Source organism: Anoplolepis gracilipes, chromosome 2, assembly GCF_047496725.1.
Source record: "Anoplolepis gracilipes chromosome 2, ASM4749672v1, whole genome shotgun sequence".
NCBI classification, from domain to species: domain Eukaryota; kingdom Metazoa; phylum Arthropoda; class Insecta; order Hymenoptera; family Formicidae; genus Anoplolepis; species Anoplolepis gracilipes.
The window spans coordinates 19,097,366-19,112,340 of NC_132971.1; the positions used below are offsets into that span (position 1 = coordinate 19,097,366).

Consider the following 14,975-nt stretch of genomic DNA (forward strand, 5'->3'; position numbering starts at 1 on the left):
ATTTTTTATTATTTTCCAATTAAATTTATATTACTTAGAAAAGTATATATAGCTATATGTATATAATAGAATGTTTGTAATTAATATAATTATAAATGTTTATAATTAATCTAATTGCATGCGTGTCGGATTAAATGCTTTAATAACAAGTGTAGATTTCTCTTTGTACTTTTACAATTCGCATTATGCACGTTACGTTCTTCAATTTTATTCCATAAATTAAATCTTATAATATTCTATAGTAATACTCTATATTGTAATATTATATGCAAATCTTATTAAATTATTAGTTATAGAAGAAATGTGAATTTGATATATGTAATTGAATTATCACAATAAATCTTGAATAATAATACATATACTTTGTATTTAGACATATTAATTAATTCATATAATTTATAAACTCCTCTCCACGACATCTTCTATTTAGTTTTTATCTTTCTTAGCTGTTTTTTAGTAACTGTTTTTTGTGGATATATTATAAATATAATTATTGCTATTTTTCGCAATCGGTCCATATTAGAAGAAATGTATGTTACATAGCAACAGAAATTTCATTATATCTCTGTGTTAAACATTATTCATCTCAATTACGAAATCTTTGATTGTATTTAAATCTGCTTATTTTTTAAATTAAAATTTAATAAAGCTAAATATATCGCACTATATTCTTTACTTTTTATATATCAATGCCAATCATATTTAGTTGCATACATTCTCTTAAAAAGTCTCCTTTATAAATATTATCATTTATTAATTTTTATTATTCTTTTTTTAGTAAATATTATATCATTTCTAAAATAATCGCTCATAAGTCATAACAGTATATACAAATTTTTCTTGATATCAGAGTCTCAACGAACATAAAAAATAATATAATTTATATATCACAATACATAAATTTTTTTCATTTGCAAAATAATATCATGAACAACACATGTTAGAAAAGTTCATCGACCATGTGCTCCTATTCGATCATTTCGACCTGGATTCGCAGAGAAGGCTTCACTCTAAGGAGACATTAAAAATTGCGATTTACGTTTTCTGGCACGCTATCCGTAATTATCGACCAATTCGTGTCGATCACGATGCTGCTTTAGATACGATTTTGTATGTCAGCGCAAGAGGTGACTTCAAAGATCAGGAGCGAAAAGGGTTTGAAAACCAGATGTTTCTGATTCGTTTTCTTTTATTTTATTGGTATTATCCTCCCTCTCTTTTTCTCTTTACAAAGATTGTTGTCATAATGGAGACTTTGGCCGTATCTGGCACAATCTTGGATTCCGCGTGCGAACAGCAAAATCCTCCAGGCATGCTCGATTCAAAGTACTCATTTTAACGTTTTACCGATAACACATGTTATATTATACGTGAATAAATACCACTATTATATTTGATATTATCGAAAGTCAACTTGTAATGGAATATTTAATTTTTGTCATAATTTGTAGTAATCAAATCAATCGATAAAAAAAACATAATTTATCTCTGTGATCTAATAAATCACTGTGAAGTCTTATATTAGTGTTTGCATAAATAGTGGATATATTTAATACGTTGTTTAAATTTAAAAACATTTAATATTGTATTTTTTAAGACATTATTTTAAAGATATTTTATAAGATAGACGGGGATCAATAATCGAAAAAATCATTCGATTTCTTTTAGAAAACACTTTGCATTGAAACGTTTGCGAATGCAATAGTAATGAAATAATTGTTACTCTACAACAACTATCATTTTCATTCTTATTATTAGAAATAAAGAACAGTGATTTACCTCGTGAAAAATTATATGTATAAGCATAGTCACTTATGTATTCCTCAATAGCTGTACTGCTTTAAATTGCGATATTTTCTAGTTGACAAAATTAAGGTTTATTGTTAGTTTTGCCAATTTACTGCTAATCATTCGTTTATCAAAAATATTACACATGCACAACATTAATGTTACATGATTAACAAGGTGCGATGTATTATCGGTAACAAATCGAACGTTTCAATAAACATTTTTTGGGACTAATATTCTAATACAGGCTTTTAATCGCAAATCCTGTTCGTAGAAGCGTAATATAACAATGCGAAAAATCATATAATCAATTTAACTCATTGTACTTGAACGAAGTAACTACTCTTAGAATTTTATATACGAACTGATTTCACTCTAATATTAATTTCCTGCATTGCAACCTGTTTTCTATCTCAAATAGAATATTTTATTTTTTAACCACATAACTACAACTACATGCAACAGGCATTATTAAAAATTCAGTAGTCTCAAATTTCATATCCATTTCATATATATAATAATAGTATATGGATATTTTCCTTGTCAACCCTTGTGTAGTAATATCAGAACCGGAAGTAGATAATTCCCTTTACGCGATATAATGATAAAAAATATAAAATAATCACCTCAAAGTAACCCGTTATTAAATAATAAAATAATATAGTTATTGTATTATAGTTATTGTAATATTATAAATAATTTATAAAAATTAAGAATATATTTTTAATGATTTCTCTACTATATTCCACTTTGGTTCATTCTGGCTTTTTAAATACAATATAATCAGCCGAATTTAATTTGAGCTTTCTAATTGGTCTTGATCTATTAACAATTTTGAATCACATTTTTCTGTGAAGTCACAATTAAATTTGAAAAATTAACTAGACAAATCATACACCTTAAAATATTGAGCTAAGGGTCTACATTCCAGTACTGATTTTTAACTCGATGATGGCTTTTTAACCTGCATTATTTAAATTCGTTTTTTCGAAACTGTGTGAAAGCACATTTAACATATATTTTGATCATTTGCTTTGATATTATTCAAGTAGAATTTTCTTAGCAACAGGGTTTGCGTATCCATCACCGAATTAATATTTATCTATATTTATGTACTATAAATACTACGAGTAGTAAGGAAAATGACTCCAAGATGAATATTCATAATAATTAAAACCCATTTTTATCCAATAAACTCTCAATAACTAATAAAATTTGATAAATCTATCAAGAATGTTGATCAGGCACTTTTTACGTCAAAAAAATTAATTCATACTCTCTTTTGTAAACTCTCGATATTTTGTGAAATATAGTTATAAGTATCTTTGATTGTTCATGGAAACTCGATGAACTGCTGTTCATTTATCTATTTCCATTCAATCTTTTATATATAAAATAAAAAAAATATTTCAAACCATAACACCATGTTGTGCTAACAATTGCTTCCTTTGGTGAAGACTTGGCGATTCCATAATTTCATCATTTTTCACACTATCAAATGACTTGGAGGTTTTAAAATTATTTAGGACGTTCAAGCAATTGTTGCTCGTCATTTCGAGGGACTTGGATCTCAGTGATGCACTAGCTAACTTTTTGATAGTTTCTGAGATAGGATACTTGAAATCCGTTCTCTCTCTTTCTCTCTCCTTGATTCTTTGATTATCGTCAACCACCAATAAGGAATCCTTCTTCTCCATTTTTTTAGATTCTGTTTCCTTTTGCTTATCTATTTTGGGATCTTCATGTTTCATCCTTTGATTCTCATTTTCGTTAGTTTTTATATTTATACGTGCAGTCACAGTTTCCGATTGATTCTTGAATTCCAATCGCGAACGATCGCTCTCATCCTCTTCCTTCCTGTCGTCTTGACCTAATAAAGACTTTGGTGGGGCCTCCACGTAACCACTTTCATCACTATCGGCTTCTTCATCGAGAGAATCCAAAGTTAAAAATGAAGTTTGTTCGTTTTGCAAAAATTCACGATCTGTCCTATCAGGATATTTCTCATTCGCTCGCCTCTCTCTATTTTGTTCTTCGATCCTGCTCAATACTTCGCCCCTCGGTCGATAATCCACTACGTCGTCAAGATCTTCGATATCTTCAAAATCAAACATATTCGAAGCTGTATCCTCTTCTTCCTCCTCTTCCATTGATTCTTCTTCTTCGCTTCTTAGGGGAAACCTTTTCATGGGATGTACAGGATTGAAACGGGGACTACCGGTGCATGTCATGAAGTGAGGTGAACCTTCCGAATTTCTTCGTGGTCCGAATCCCTTGTCAACATGGTTCTCCGAAAAAACAACCCTCTTGATTGATCCTCGCCGATCGTTTTGATCTGAAAAAGTTTTAAAGGTAAGTAAGTTTCAAAGAGAAATGACATGCCATGCATTAACTGATACAACTCATCAAGCAACTGTCCTTTTCATATGTAATCAAATATCAAAATTCCTATCGTTATATATCCATTTTAAAAAATTTTAAATTTCTAAAAATAAAAATATACATACTAACAATAAACAGAAGAAGACATTCAATGTCCCATAAAATGACATTAAACAAAGTGTTAAAAAATATATACGATATTAGTAATTAATCGTATATTTTACTTTATCAACGTTAAGTGAAGTAGGTAAGTATTTTTTCTAGTTTACTTTTCATGTTGTGTAGAAAAATTGAATATGCAAAATTATGATAAATTGCAATTTTGCGTATCTTAATTAGATGTTACAAAAGACATAAATATGCATAATTGCAAGTTTATCAAATAAACTTGTAACTCTATCGTAATTGTTCTTGCATAATATTTCACAATAGAGAATTTGAAAAAAAATTCGTATGAAAAAAAAAAAAGAAATGATCATCTGGTTTGCGCAATTTTAATAAAATTCGATATATTCGACCGTAATAAGTTCTGCGAACAATACTAACTTCCTGCGAGGCGCTCGTCTGCACCGATGGCTCTCTCCTCACTTGTCGCCGTACTGGCGGTTTCGCATCCACTAGAGATGCTACCGTTCTCGTCAGAGGATTCGCGATTGAGAGCGTCCAACAGCCTGGCTATCCTCCAGCTATCCTGATCCTCCCAGCTGCGCGCCACGGTTTCCAAGGAACGCAATTCATCCAGCAGCCTCTGCTGTTCTATCTCTTCGGCTACTGTATCCTCTTCGATCGCTGATAGTTTTGGAGCGCTCTTTGACCTTTCCAAGGGCGGTCGATAATTCTGACCACCGGTGCTCAAAAGAAGCTTCCTACGTGGCAACGACGGATTGTCGTACAACGCGCTCGCCAGAGACAACCTGCAATAATTCATACAAATATATCATGATAATCGATCTCGTCAATAATATATGTTGGCTCATAATATCGCATTTCTCTCAACTATGAATTTCGTAATAAACACAGAATTAATCTTTTTAGCAAATTTTTTAAATTTAATAAAAATAGATTTTATTATTTTATATTTTTTCTCGTCATAAAATTTTGTTAGCTTTATCTTCTAGTTTGGTTTACATACTTCGTTGATTTTATCTCTAAGAAAAATCTCATAATCCAACTCTTATAAAGCTATTAAGTCTTATAAAGCGCTTTTATAATGTTATTAAACAAATTAAGAATTAATAAAATTTAATTTATTAAAATTGTTGTACAGTTTATCAATTTATCAAAATGTTTGTTCCTTATAATGTCTTCAATTAAAAAAAAAAAAAAAAAAAAGAATTTTGATTGATGCGTTGCAGGAAGTAGTGAACTAATTTGTATTAGTTATTGTATTAGTGCAATTCCAGCAGGAGTACTAATGTTTAACCTATGACTTGGAAACACTGACCCGAATGTACATTGACCGATGATCACTTCTCGTCCTGGATCGTGACTCGATCACGCGCATTTAACGATCTACAATCGTGACCAGAATCGTGATTGTACGATAGATGCATAAACATGCGTAATTGCGCATATTTCTCAAGAGAAAGAGAGAGAAGAGAGCAAAGATAGAAAATTTCTCTTCTCTCTTCAATTAAGCGATGGAATCTAATTTATATGGTCGACGGTATAACGAATGTGGCATGATAAAAATGCGAGGAATGCGCGCCATTGCCCGACATTGAAATGAGCCTAACGGAAACTCCGAGAATTCTGTTTGAGAAATTATGTCACACGATTGATCGATTTAATTTTAATTAGAGACAAATATATATATATATATATATATATATAATTTTGTATTTTCTTTTTATTTAACATATTGAATAAAGATGCGCGCAAATATACTTGTTATGTATGTCTTATTAATTCCCCTCTAATACAGATCTAATTCCCGGTAAACAATACCTCATAAAATATCCCCGTATCATTTGCTAATTCTTGTTAACTATTTGTAAGCTCTAGATAATGCCCGTTAATTTCCACTAATACTATACAATACGATCTTGCAAATTCTACCGTAACTCTTTTCACTTATCCTTATCTCCATCATTTCCGAGAGAGAAATACAACTTTGATATTAATATTCTTGAGTCGCTCAATCTTTTTCAATAATTAAAAGCTAATTTACTGGATTTAATATTGAACGATGAAGAATTTCCTCTCAGCTGATGTAATTTGCTCCTACATATGATACATGATACTGTCACACTGTCATTCTTACCTGGCATTTTGCCTGGAGACCTTATCCCGTCGAAATTCCAAGAGCGCCTGTTGCAGCCTGGTGTTCAGAATAGAGGCGAGTCTCCTCGCGGTGGATTCCTTGCTGCACAGAGCTGCATGACACCTCAGTTCGGGCCTCAACCTGCGACCTTCGTGCCTGTATACCCAAACAAAGAGTCGTGGATGTGAAACAGGAGCCGTGCAATAAGTCACACGGTGAGCCCAATACTCGGTGAGACCATGGTCCTTCGTGGTCGCGGTCAGGCCACCGTTGGTTATCGTCAGCCTCATAGAGACGTCGGGTCTACTGCTGGCCATGTAATTCCGCCATAAGGTTGATACAGGCTTCTCGACGCAGCCTTCACCTGCGGGAGCATTGAGATTCTTAAACTTCGGGAATTGTTATGTGATGCTTGGGGTTTTTATATTAATTGTAAAGTCGTTTCGAAGGTTTCAAGACTTTGTAAAATTTTAAAGCAAAATTACTCGAGCTATTTCATAAAAAAAAAAAAAAAAAATAAGCAATTTTCTCAAGAGCTTCTTTTAAATAAATTGATATTACCAGTTCAATTGAGAGAGTACAATTGAAAATGCCGCACAGATCTGTCGGCTCGAACAAAACTATGTATGTCTTTAGGACAAATCAGCTGGGTGTGTACAATATACGCGCATGCCTATGTGCAGCTATGTATTACGACATTTTTGTCGCGATTGAGCATACAGATGAGATAGAGTTCCGCGTTTCGTGTTCTCCGAGGTACATTCTGGCTTTCGATACAGTTCGATTCGCCGCTACGCGCCGATTTCGATCGCGTTACCAATTTAGAGATACAGGAAACACAAGTACAGTTACTTAGCAGAGTTCGAAAGCGAGCCGAGCCAACAGGCGAAATAGGAAGAGAGGGATAAAGAAAGAGAGAAAGAGAGAGGGGGAGGGAGGCGAGGAAAGCAGAGAGAAAGGCAAGAAAAAAAAGGAGATGTAAGATAATGCGCAATGTTGATGGGAGTCTTTTGCGAAAAAAACGCGGTTCTTCGCACAAAAAAAAAAAAAAAAAAAAAAACGACAGCATAACGCCGCGTACTCGTTTATCGATATAAATATAAATGCGATCCAGTATTTTTACTCTAATTAACACAATGATAAATTAAAATCTAGTCCAGGCAGACCAACGTGATTTTGAAGCAGATCTTTTTTTTCTGATTGCATTCATGGAAGATTTCATTCCTGCCGATCTTTTCGAATCTCGTACGTATATACAATACTATAAAATTCTTTATAATTATGACAACTAAACTGATTTATTGCCGATGAATAAATTAATTTTGTTAATAATTGCGAACGCATGTGAATCCTATCTGTAATTATGCGTCACATCACACGAACTGCCCCACCGGTCAAGATCGATAATTGCAATACGATTGCTGGCGAAGCGGCGATTTTCTGGAGCGACAAAAAATTCTCTGGCATTTTATACGACGTCTTAGGTCAATCATTATGCAAATAGCGCGCTACACGCGTAATCTCTCAGCGTCACCAGCTGCTTTTAATTTATATACAGAATACTTGATAACGACAACTTAACGGCTTGATAATGACTCTGTGAAAAAACACAGATAGAAAACAAGACACATAAGATGATTAAAAGCTTAAGAAATATAAACAAAGTCTAATTAATTAGTTGAAAATTTATCACAAATATAAAAGAATGTATTCTAATAACGATCGTTTCATAAATATTATAAATTTCATAGGTAACTTTTATCAAGCTTTATTTATTTAGTTTAGCTTAAGTTTAAGAAGAGCAACGTTACTGAAAATTATTTATTCTGTAAATTTTAATTTTACTGGTAATATTAATATATAATAAATATTAATCTTTGTAGTCTACCAATTTTTTACTCGGTTTCTGGTGTTATATATGAGTCCCAATAATGTCTTGTCGCAGTTTCAGTTATCTCAAAGTATTGAAAAAAATCTACAAAAATTTATATAGGTATTCCTTGACATTTGTAAAAAAATGATCATGTACAATAAAAAAAGGTAAGAAATATATTTTAAATCTTTTTTTTTTATTTGATTGATTTTCGAAATATCTTATTGTTAAAATATTGATAAAGTCAAAATAATTCATATATAACCTTTAAAGGTTAATCAGTAGATATGTTAATCATGCGTAAGTCAAAACAGTGATGCGTTAATGAGATAATATTATTTTGTGGTTATTTGACAGATACATGATCATTAAGAAAAAACATATATATATATATATATATATATATATATATATATATATATATATATTTATTTCAAAATAATAATTTCGTCGGATTCTAAAAAATACATATCTCGTCTCTTCTATCAATCTGTTGCGTCGCTTTGAAGACAGGCTTGCCGATTTAATGATACTAAACTAAATATGCCTCAGTCATCTGATTCTAATTCAGGATCTTTCCTGGACAATATATATATATGTATATATATAATATAATTATATTATAAATGATATATAATTATAAGAGAAAACACATTTATTAAACGTGTTTATTGAATTTCGCGTGCTCGTCCAGGAAAGACCGTGAATTAGAATCATATGACTGAGGTATATTTAGTTTAGTATCATTAAATCGGCAAGCCTGTCTTCAAAGCGACGCAACAGATTGGACATTGATAGAAGAGACGAGATATGTATCTTTTAGAATCCGACGAAATTATTATTTTGAAAAAAAAATAATTCGTCTCTGTCATTTTCTCATGCGATTTCGTAAATTATTCGTGATACCTACGCGGATCTTCAAGCGAATCACGCTATACTTGCTGAAGAAGATAATCGCACGAATGTTCGTCCTCGTTTCCATCCGCGTTTATTAGCGCTAAATGATCGTAACGCGATTCCGAATATCTCGGGAAAAAAAGATAAGTCGTTTCTTTCAAACGAACGTCGAGAGAAAGCATGTATGTCCACGCAAATCGAGATCTGCGTGTCGCAATCGAACTGTGACCGACTATCCGGAAAAAAAAAATAAGAGATCGAATGCAAATGAACCGCGGACAACAATGATGGTTCTATGTATGCCTGGTTAATTTGCGTATGGGAAGCCTTATACGTCAGTGGGGAACAACATTTTATTCCGAGCGTGTCCGGAGAAAGTGCGCGCGCGGGGAGGAGAGCCAATAAAAGCGATCCTTCGTTGCAGGTGAAACGCCGCGCAGCGTCCATTGGCGTGCCGCAAAGTTCTTTTCGACTGCAACATCGTTTTTGAAAAATGAAAGGCTGTATGGATGAAGGAGTGAAACGAGAAGAGAAGAGAAGAAAATCTCTTTATTCGATTTTACGAATTTTATTTTCAAAGTAATATATTTATTCGTCGAAGTTTGATTAATATTTTTATTCTTGAAATCTCCTAAAAAATATCTCAGTAAAAAATTATACAAGAATTATTATCTTTGGAATAAAAAAGAGTATCTGTAAATGGTAAATCTGTTAAAGTAGCGAAACTCAGTATTTCATGACGGGTTGTGCGCGAATATTGCAATGGAATTATTGCGAACGAAAAAACCAAGGGTTTGATCTTTGAGGTAATTTTTGTACAAGGGCTAGGTAATTCAGCGGCAATCCCAGCAAAATTTTGGGTAATCCAAGGTTATTTTTGGTAAATCTAAATAATCTTTAGCGTTAAAATAATTTAAAGTAAAATTTCTTTTTCAAAACTTATTTTTAATTTGAGATACTATTAGGTAATTTTAAGTAATCCGAGGTCTAATTTAAAGGTAATCCGTATCAAAGGGTAATTTTTGTACATTATAACTGTTAGTGACCAACCCCTCGGAAAAAACAGACTGTCTGGAACGACGAGGAACAGGAAGCAAGAGAGGTACCAGGATCGTCACCGAAACTAAATTATATAATGCGTTTACGTGTTAGAAGTTCGATATTAAAGATAGTATTGCGACCGTTAATTTTTCCTCCGTTAACTGCTGCCATGCGTATCGACTCTCGTGCATTTTGTCTGGATTTTTGCGAAAATGCGCGCATCGCGGAACGCGAAACTTTCCACGAGAAAACAACGTTGGGATCGCATGACGAGACCGAATGTCGCGTGCAGTCAGACGATGAATAACGTTATACGAATGTAGGGTAAACGGTGCAATAATAACGGAGCCCCCTTTTAAATGAAATAAATCATTCCTGAGAAACTCTGACTCTTGAGCAAACAATTTTCATACGTCACTTCTGTGTTTAATTACTCAATTAATTGTATATTTGTGTATATCTTCCCTATACATTTAAGTGTTTAATTTATAAATATCGATCTAAGAATAAGTAATTCAGTATTTTATCTTTATAATTTAAAAATTGCCTCAGTGCACTACAAACATGTCTATTAAAATTAATACTAAAATTAATAATGTATTTTGAATATTTTATTCATTTGAAAAAAAAGCACGAAAAAGATATTTCTCATGGAAAGAAATATAATCTTATCTGCATTGATTGATTGCTACAATAGTAATGATAAATAAGCTGGCATGTGTGCGAATGTATCAGCTTCGAAAAAACTCTTATCGATCGTTTCATAAGAAGAAGAAATACATTTTCATAAAATATACATAACTTTAATATAACTGTATAACACAGATATACATTTTTTATATAATGTACTATATAAACTGTGAAAAAATATATATTAAAAAACTATTACAGTAACAATAGAGAAATTATTCAGTAATAATAGAGAAATAGTCTTTATATATTTATTATTATTATTATTATTGTGTGTGTGTGTGTGTGTGTATGTGTATGTGTCACTCTGTTTAAGCGGAAGCTCTGTTTAATCTTCTCGTAATTACATAATAGGAAACGCTCTAGAAGTTCGTCTGACAAGAAAAAGAAAAAAAAAGTTTTAAAAACATAATAATTTAACGACACACACACATACATAGTAAAACTTCAATGTTTACAACTTTAGCGAGACTGCGTGTCGCATTTGCTTTCATTGATGTTTTTTTTTTCATTGCCAATGTTCATTTCAAGCTTTTTACGAGCACTTCCTGACTTTTGCGGTTTTCACGAAATTGCTTGTCTTCGGACAATTTTAAATTAAAGAGCACTTGTAACATGCTATATTTATGAACTAACTTTGCATATATAATTTTTCTTTATATAAACTAAAACTTATCTAAAGACAAAAGTAATATTCTAATAATTTCTGCAGTTATATAAAAATATTGTGCGTTATATAGTTATAGTAGAATTAGTGTAATATATCACTATACTTTGATTTTTTATCGATATAAAGATGAAAAAACTACTATTAAACGCTATTCTTTTATAAACTGAAATATGTTCTTAGAATTTACATTTTCTCGCTTTTGTAATGTGTACTTTGTATTAATATCATTGATCTCGATTTTATTGGTAATAACAAATTAATGTTTCTTTTTATCATCAATTCAAATCGAATCAAAAGAAAATCGAATAATTGTCCTTGTGATCTTTCTGACCATTTACAGATAACAATTTCCGTCTATAAGATAATATAGATATTTTATACAACAAATGAAAATAGCATAAAATACAATAACGAATGTTATGACCAATAATATTATAATACAACTTAAGAATTGATTTTATTCGAAATTAATAATGCGTATTAAAAGGTTAAAATTTATGTAATTGCTGAATGTACTCAATAACAATCAAGAATTAATTCAAAATTAAATAAAAAGAAATATATAATAAGTACTTAATATATATATATATATATATATATATATATACTTATTTTTTTTATTGTTATACATATTTATAAATAATATTAACGACCATAATAAATTAAAAATTATTTTACCTATTCTCATATTCGTAAGTAATCTCTTTTCTAGAGATTAAATTTTTACAATTGTTAAATGTTAAACATTAACAGAACTATTTTATGATTTTATAAATCTTGTATAATATAAGATATATATTTTGATTCATATAAATATATACTATATTGTATAATGTACTGATTTGATGCAGAGTTATCATATTTATTCAATGTTTTTTTTCATAAGTTAAAACACCATTAAAATTAAATCCGCTCGAAATTAAATTAAAAATTACAATTTTGATTCTATTTATTAATTCGAAACTTAATTTACGAAATTTAAATTTCAGTATAATTTATTCTTAAGATGTAACAATTGAAGTTCTATCACACACTATGTAATATTCTCAGCCAACGGCAAACAATAAAAGCGAATGAAAGATTCCTGTGTGAGACTCGCTAACTAATAGGCTGTTAACTTCACACAGAGAATGAACAAGTGGATAATTATTGAAAAGCGAAACATGTTTTATAGTCTCTAGAATGTAATACGACTGTGATTAAAAAATAGGATGCCGGTTTTGTGCTCTCTTGGTATAATTCGCAGCTTATCAGATATATACATAGAATTGCGCAACTTGTCAAAGATGCAACGTACCTATTACTTTTCAATATCGCGATCGAATACAAACTGGAACACGTAAATCGCGTGATGTAAAAGAATGATGTATTTTAAAAAAAGAAGAAAACAATCGCGTTGGATGTCCGCTATATTAAAAGCTAAAATAAAAATATGTCCTCGCAAAAACTATAGAAATAAAACGATACGCTAAGTAACTTTTTTAGTGTTAAGATTTATAACAGTGATTTTATAAAATTGCAAGATTAATGATTTTAATACATCTTGCGCGGGTGTTTTCCCGTACAAAGCGACTTTAGTCGCTTCCCGCGCAAGATGTGTTAATATTAATCTTTCGCTTTCATCTAGAATTTTAATTTTCAAAGATTTTACATAAATATTTCCTTTCTTATTTATCATAATAAAAAATATATACATATAACTTTTTTAAATCATGCAATATTTTATTATTTGCGTTTTTTTAATGTAGTTTAAATTATGGTATAAATAAATAAGTACATAAATTTTAATTTTTTTAAATTAAATAATAATTGAAGAACACGAAGACAAGTCTCACAAAAACACTTTCTTCTTTCTTTTTATTTTTTTATATATTTCAATTTTTGTAATCCTTAAAGATTGTAATGTTAAAAAAATAAATATAATATCAAGAAAGTCTGAAAATAAGTTTTTTCAGTTTGATAAAGCTACAAAAAATTAGTGAAAATAAACTCCGCAATATATAATACCTATAGTTTTTTTTGTATACATACAAACGTCTCTCTCATGAAAAATTCAGATATTTTTTTCAATAAATACTCAATATGTTAAAAGAAAATAATTATGTTGCTTGTTGTTTTGTCATTTGTTTTTTTTCGGTTTTATGTAAGCTAAAAATGCACGGAGCATAAAACATCATGTATCATGTATTCTAGAAGGTGACGCGAAGGTCGACGAGAACAAGTTCGAGGCAAAACTGGAAACCATAGCACGAATTCGATGAAGGACCACAGAGTAACACAGAGAGACCGAAGCTTTCTTATATATTTTTTTTTATTTTTCAAATCGCGACCTCGACGCGGTAAGACCGTTAAACCTTTCGAAGCTAAATTGTGTGTATTTGTATATGTGTGCGTCTATGTCGCACAAGAACAGCATTTCGGAATATTAAATAATTTTTTAATATATATTATAGGACTGAGGTTAATCGAAGCTAAAAAGTTTTTTATGTTTTTCTTAGATTTTGAATCAGTTCTGAATACTTTTTAAATTATTATCATTAGCTTCGATCAGAAATATATTTAAAGTATATTTAAATCATACATTTGATATGTATCTGAATTTAAATGAAATATTATAATTTCAAGTAAATATATATACGTATAATATACAATGTATCGTAGTAAACTGTTATATTTTTAACTGTCAATGCGAAAGCGACGATAGTAACTTTTATTATCAGTCAAACAGGACTTAAGTTTCCAGTATATATCTAAAAAAAGCGACATAAAGTCAATCTTTATTTTCTTTAATATCAATCACATCATATCTAAAAGAAATCTGTATTTCATATTGTTATTTATAAGCTAATCTTTCACATGTGCCTTATCAGATTGTGTTGCAACATACTGCAATCGGTATGATTTGATAAGAATTTTATGCGTCTAATAATAAGAAGAGAGAAATAATTAATAAAATTATTTCTTTATAATATATATATATCGCTAAGAAATATTTATTTCACATACATCATATGTAGTTAACTATTTTTCGAACTGAAAATTCTATGTTTTGTTTTTAAATCCGTTTTCGTATCAAGCTTCACGCTGATTAAAGATACAAACATACGACACATTAAACCTGTCGCGATAAAGAGTTAAAGCTATTTATAGTCTATGCTCATGTCACTATTTGATGCTAAAATTGTCACTCTAATACCATGTTTCTGCTATTTTAAGTAGAAGATCATTGAATATCTGCCTATAGTTACACAAAAACTTTCAAGAATATTACTCTAATAATTTGGATTATTATATATGTAAAAAAAATATTAATAAAGTCTTCAATTCCAGAATGCATACTCTCATAAAGCAGATACAAATTAAAAAAAAAA

The 14,975-nt window shown here is 30.4% G+C and overlaps 1 protein-coding gene across 2 annotated transcripts in view; it reads right to left on the reverse strand.

The window, feature by feature from the left end:
* The window catches only part of LOC140674406 (uncharacterized), a 61,978-nt gene that overhangs the window by 11,879 nt on the left and 35,124 nt on the right, over positions 1-14,975 (reverse strand). For both annotated transcript variants that reach the window (XM_072907914.1, XM_072907921.1), the window contains exons 3-5: positions 6,434-6,797; positions 4,717-5,084; positions 3,204-4,123 (exon numbers count right to left, since the gene is read on the reverse strand). In XM_072907914.1, the coding sequence (XP_072764015.1) occupies positions 3,204-4,123; positions 4,717-5,084; positions 6,434-6,797 (1,652 nt within the window). The remainder of the gene's footprint in view (positions 1-3,203; positions 4,124-4,716; positions 5,085-6,433; positions 6,798-14,975) is intronic.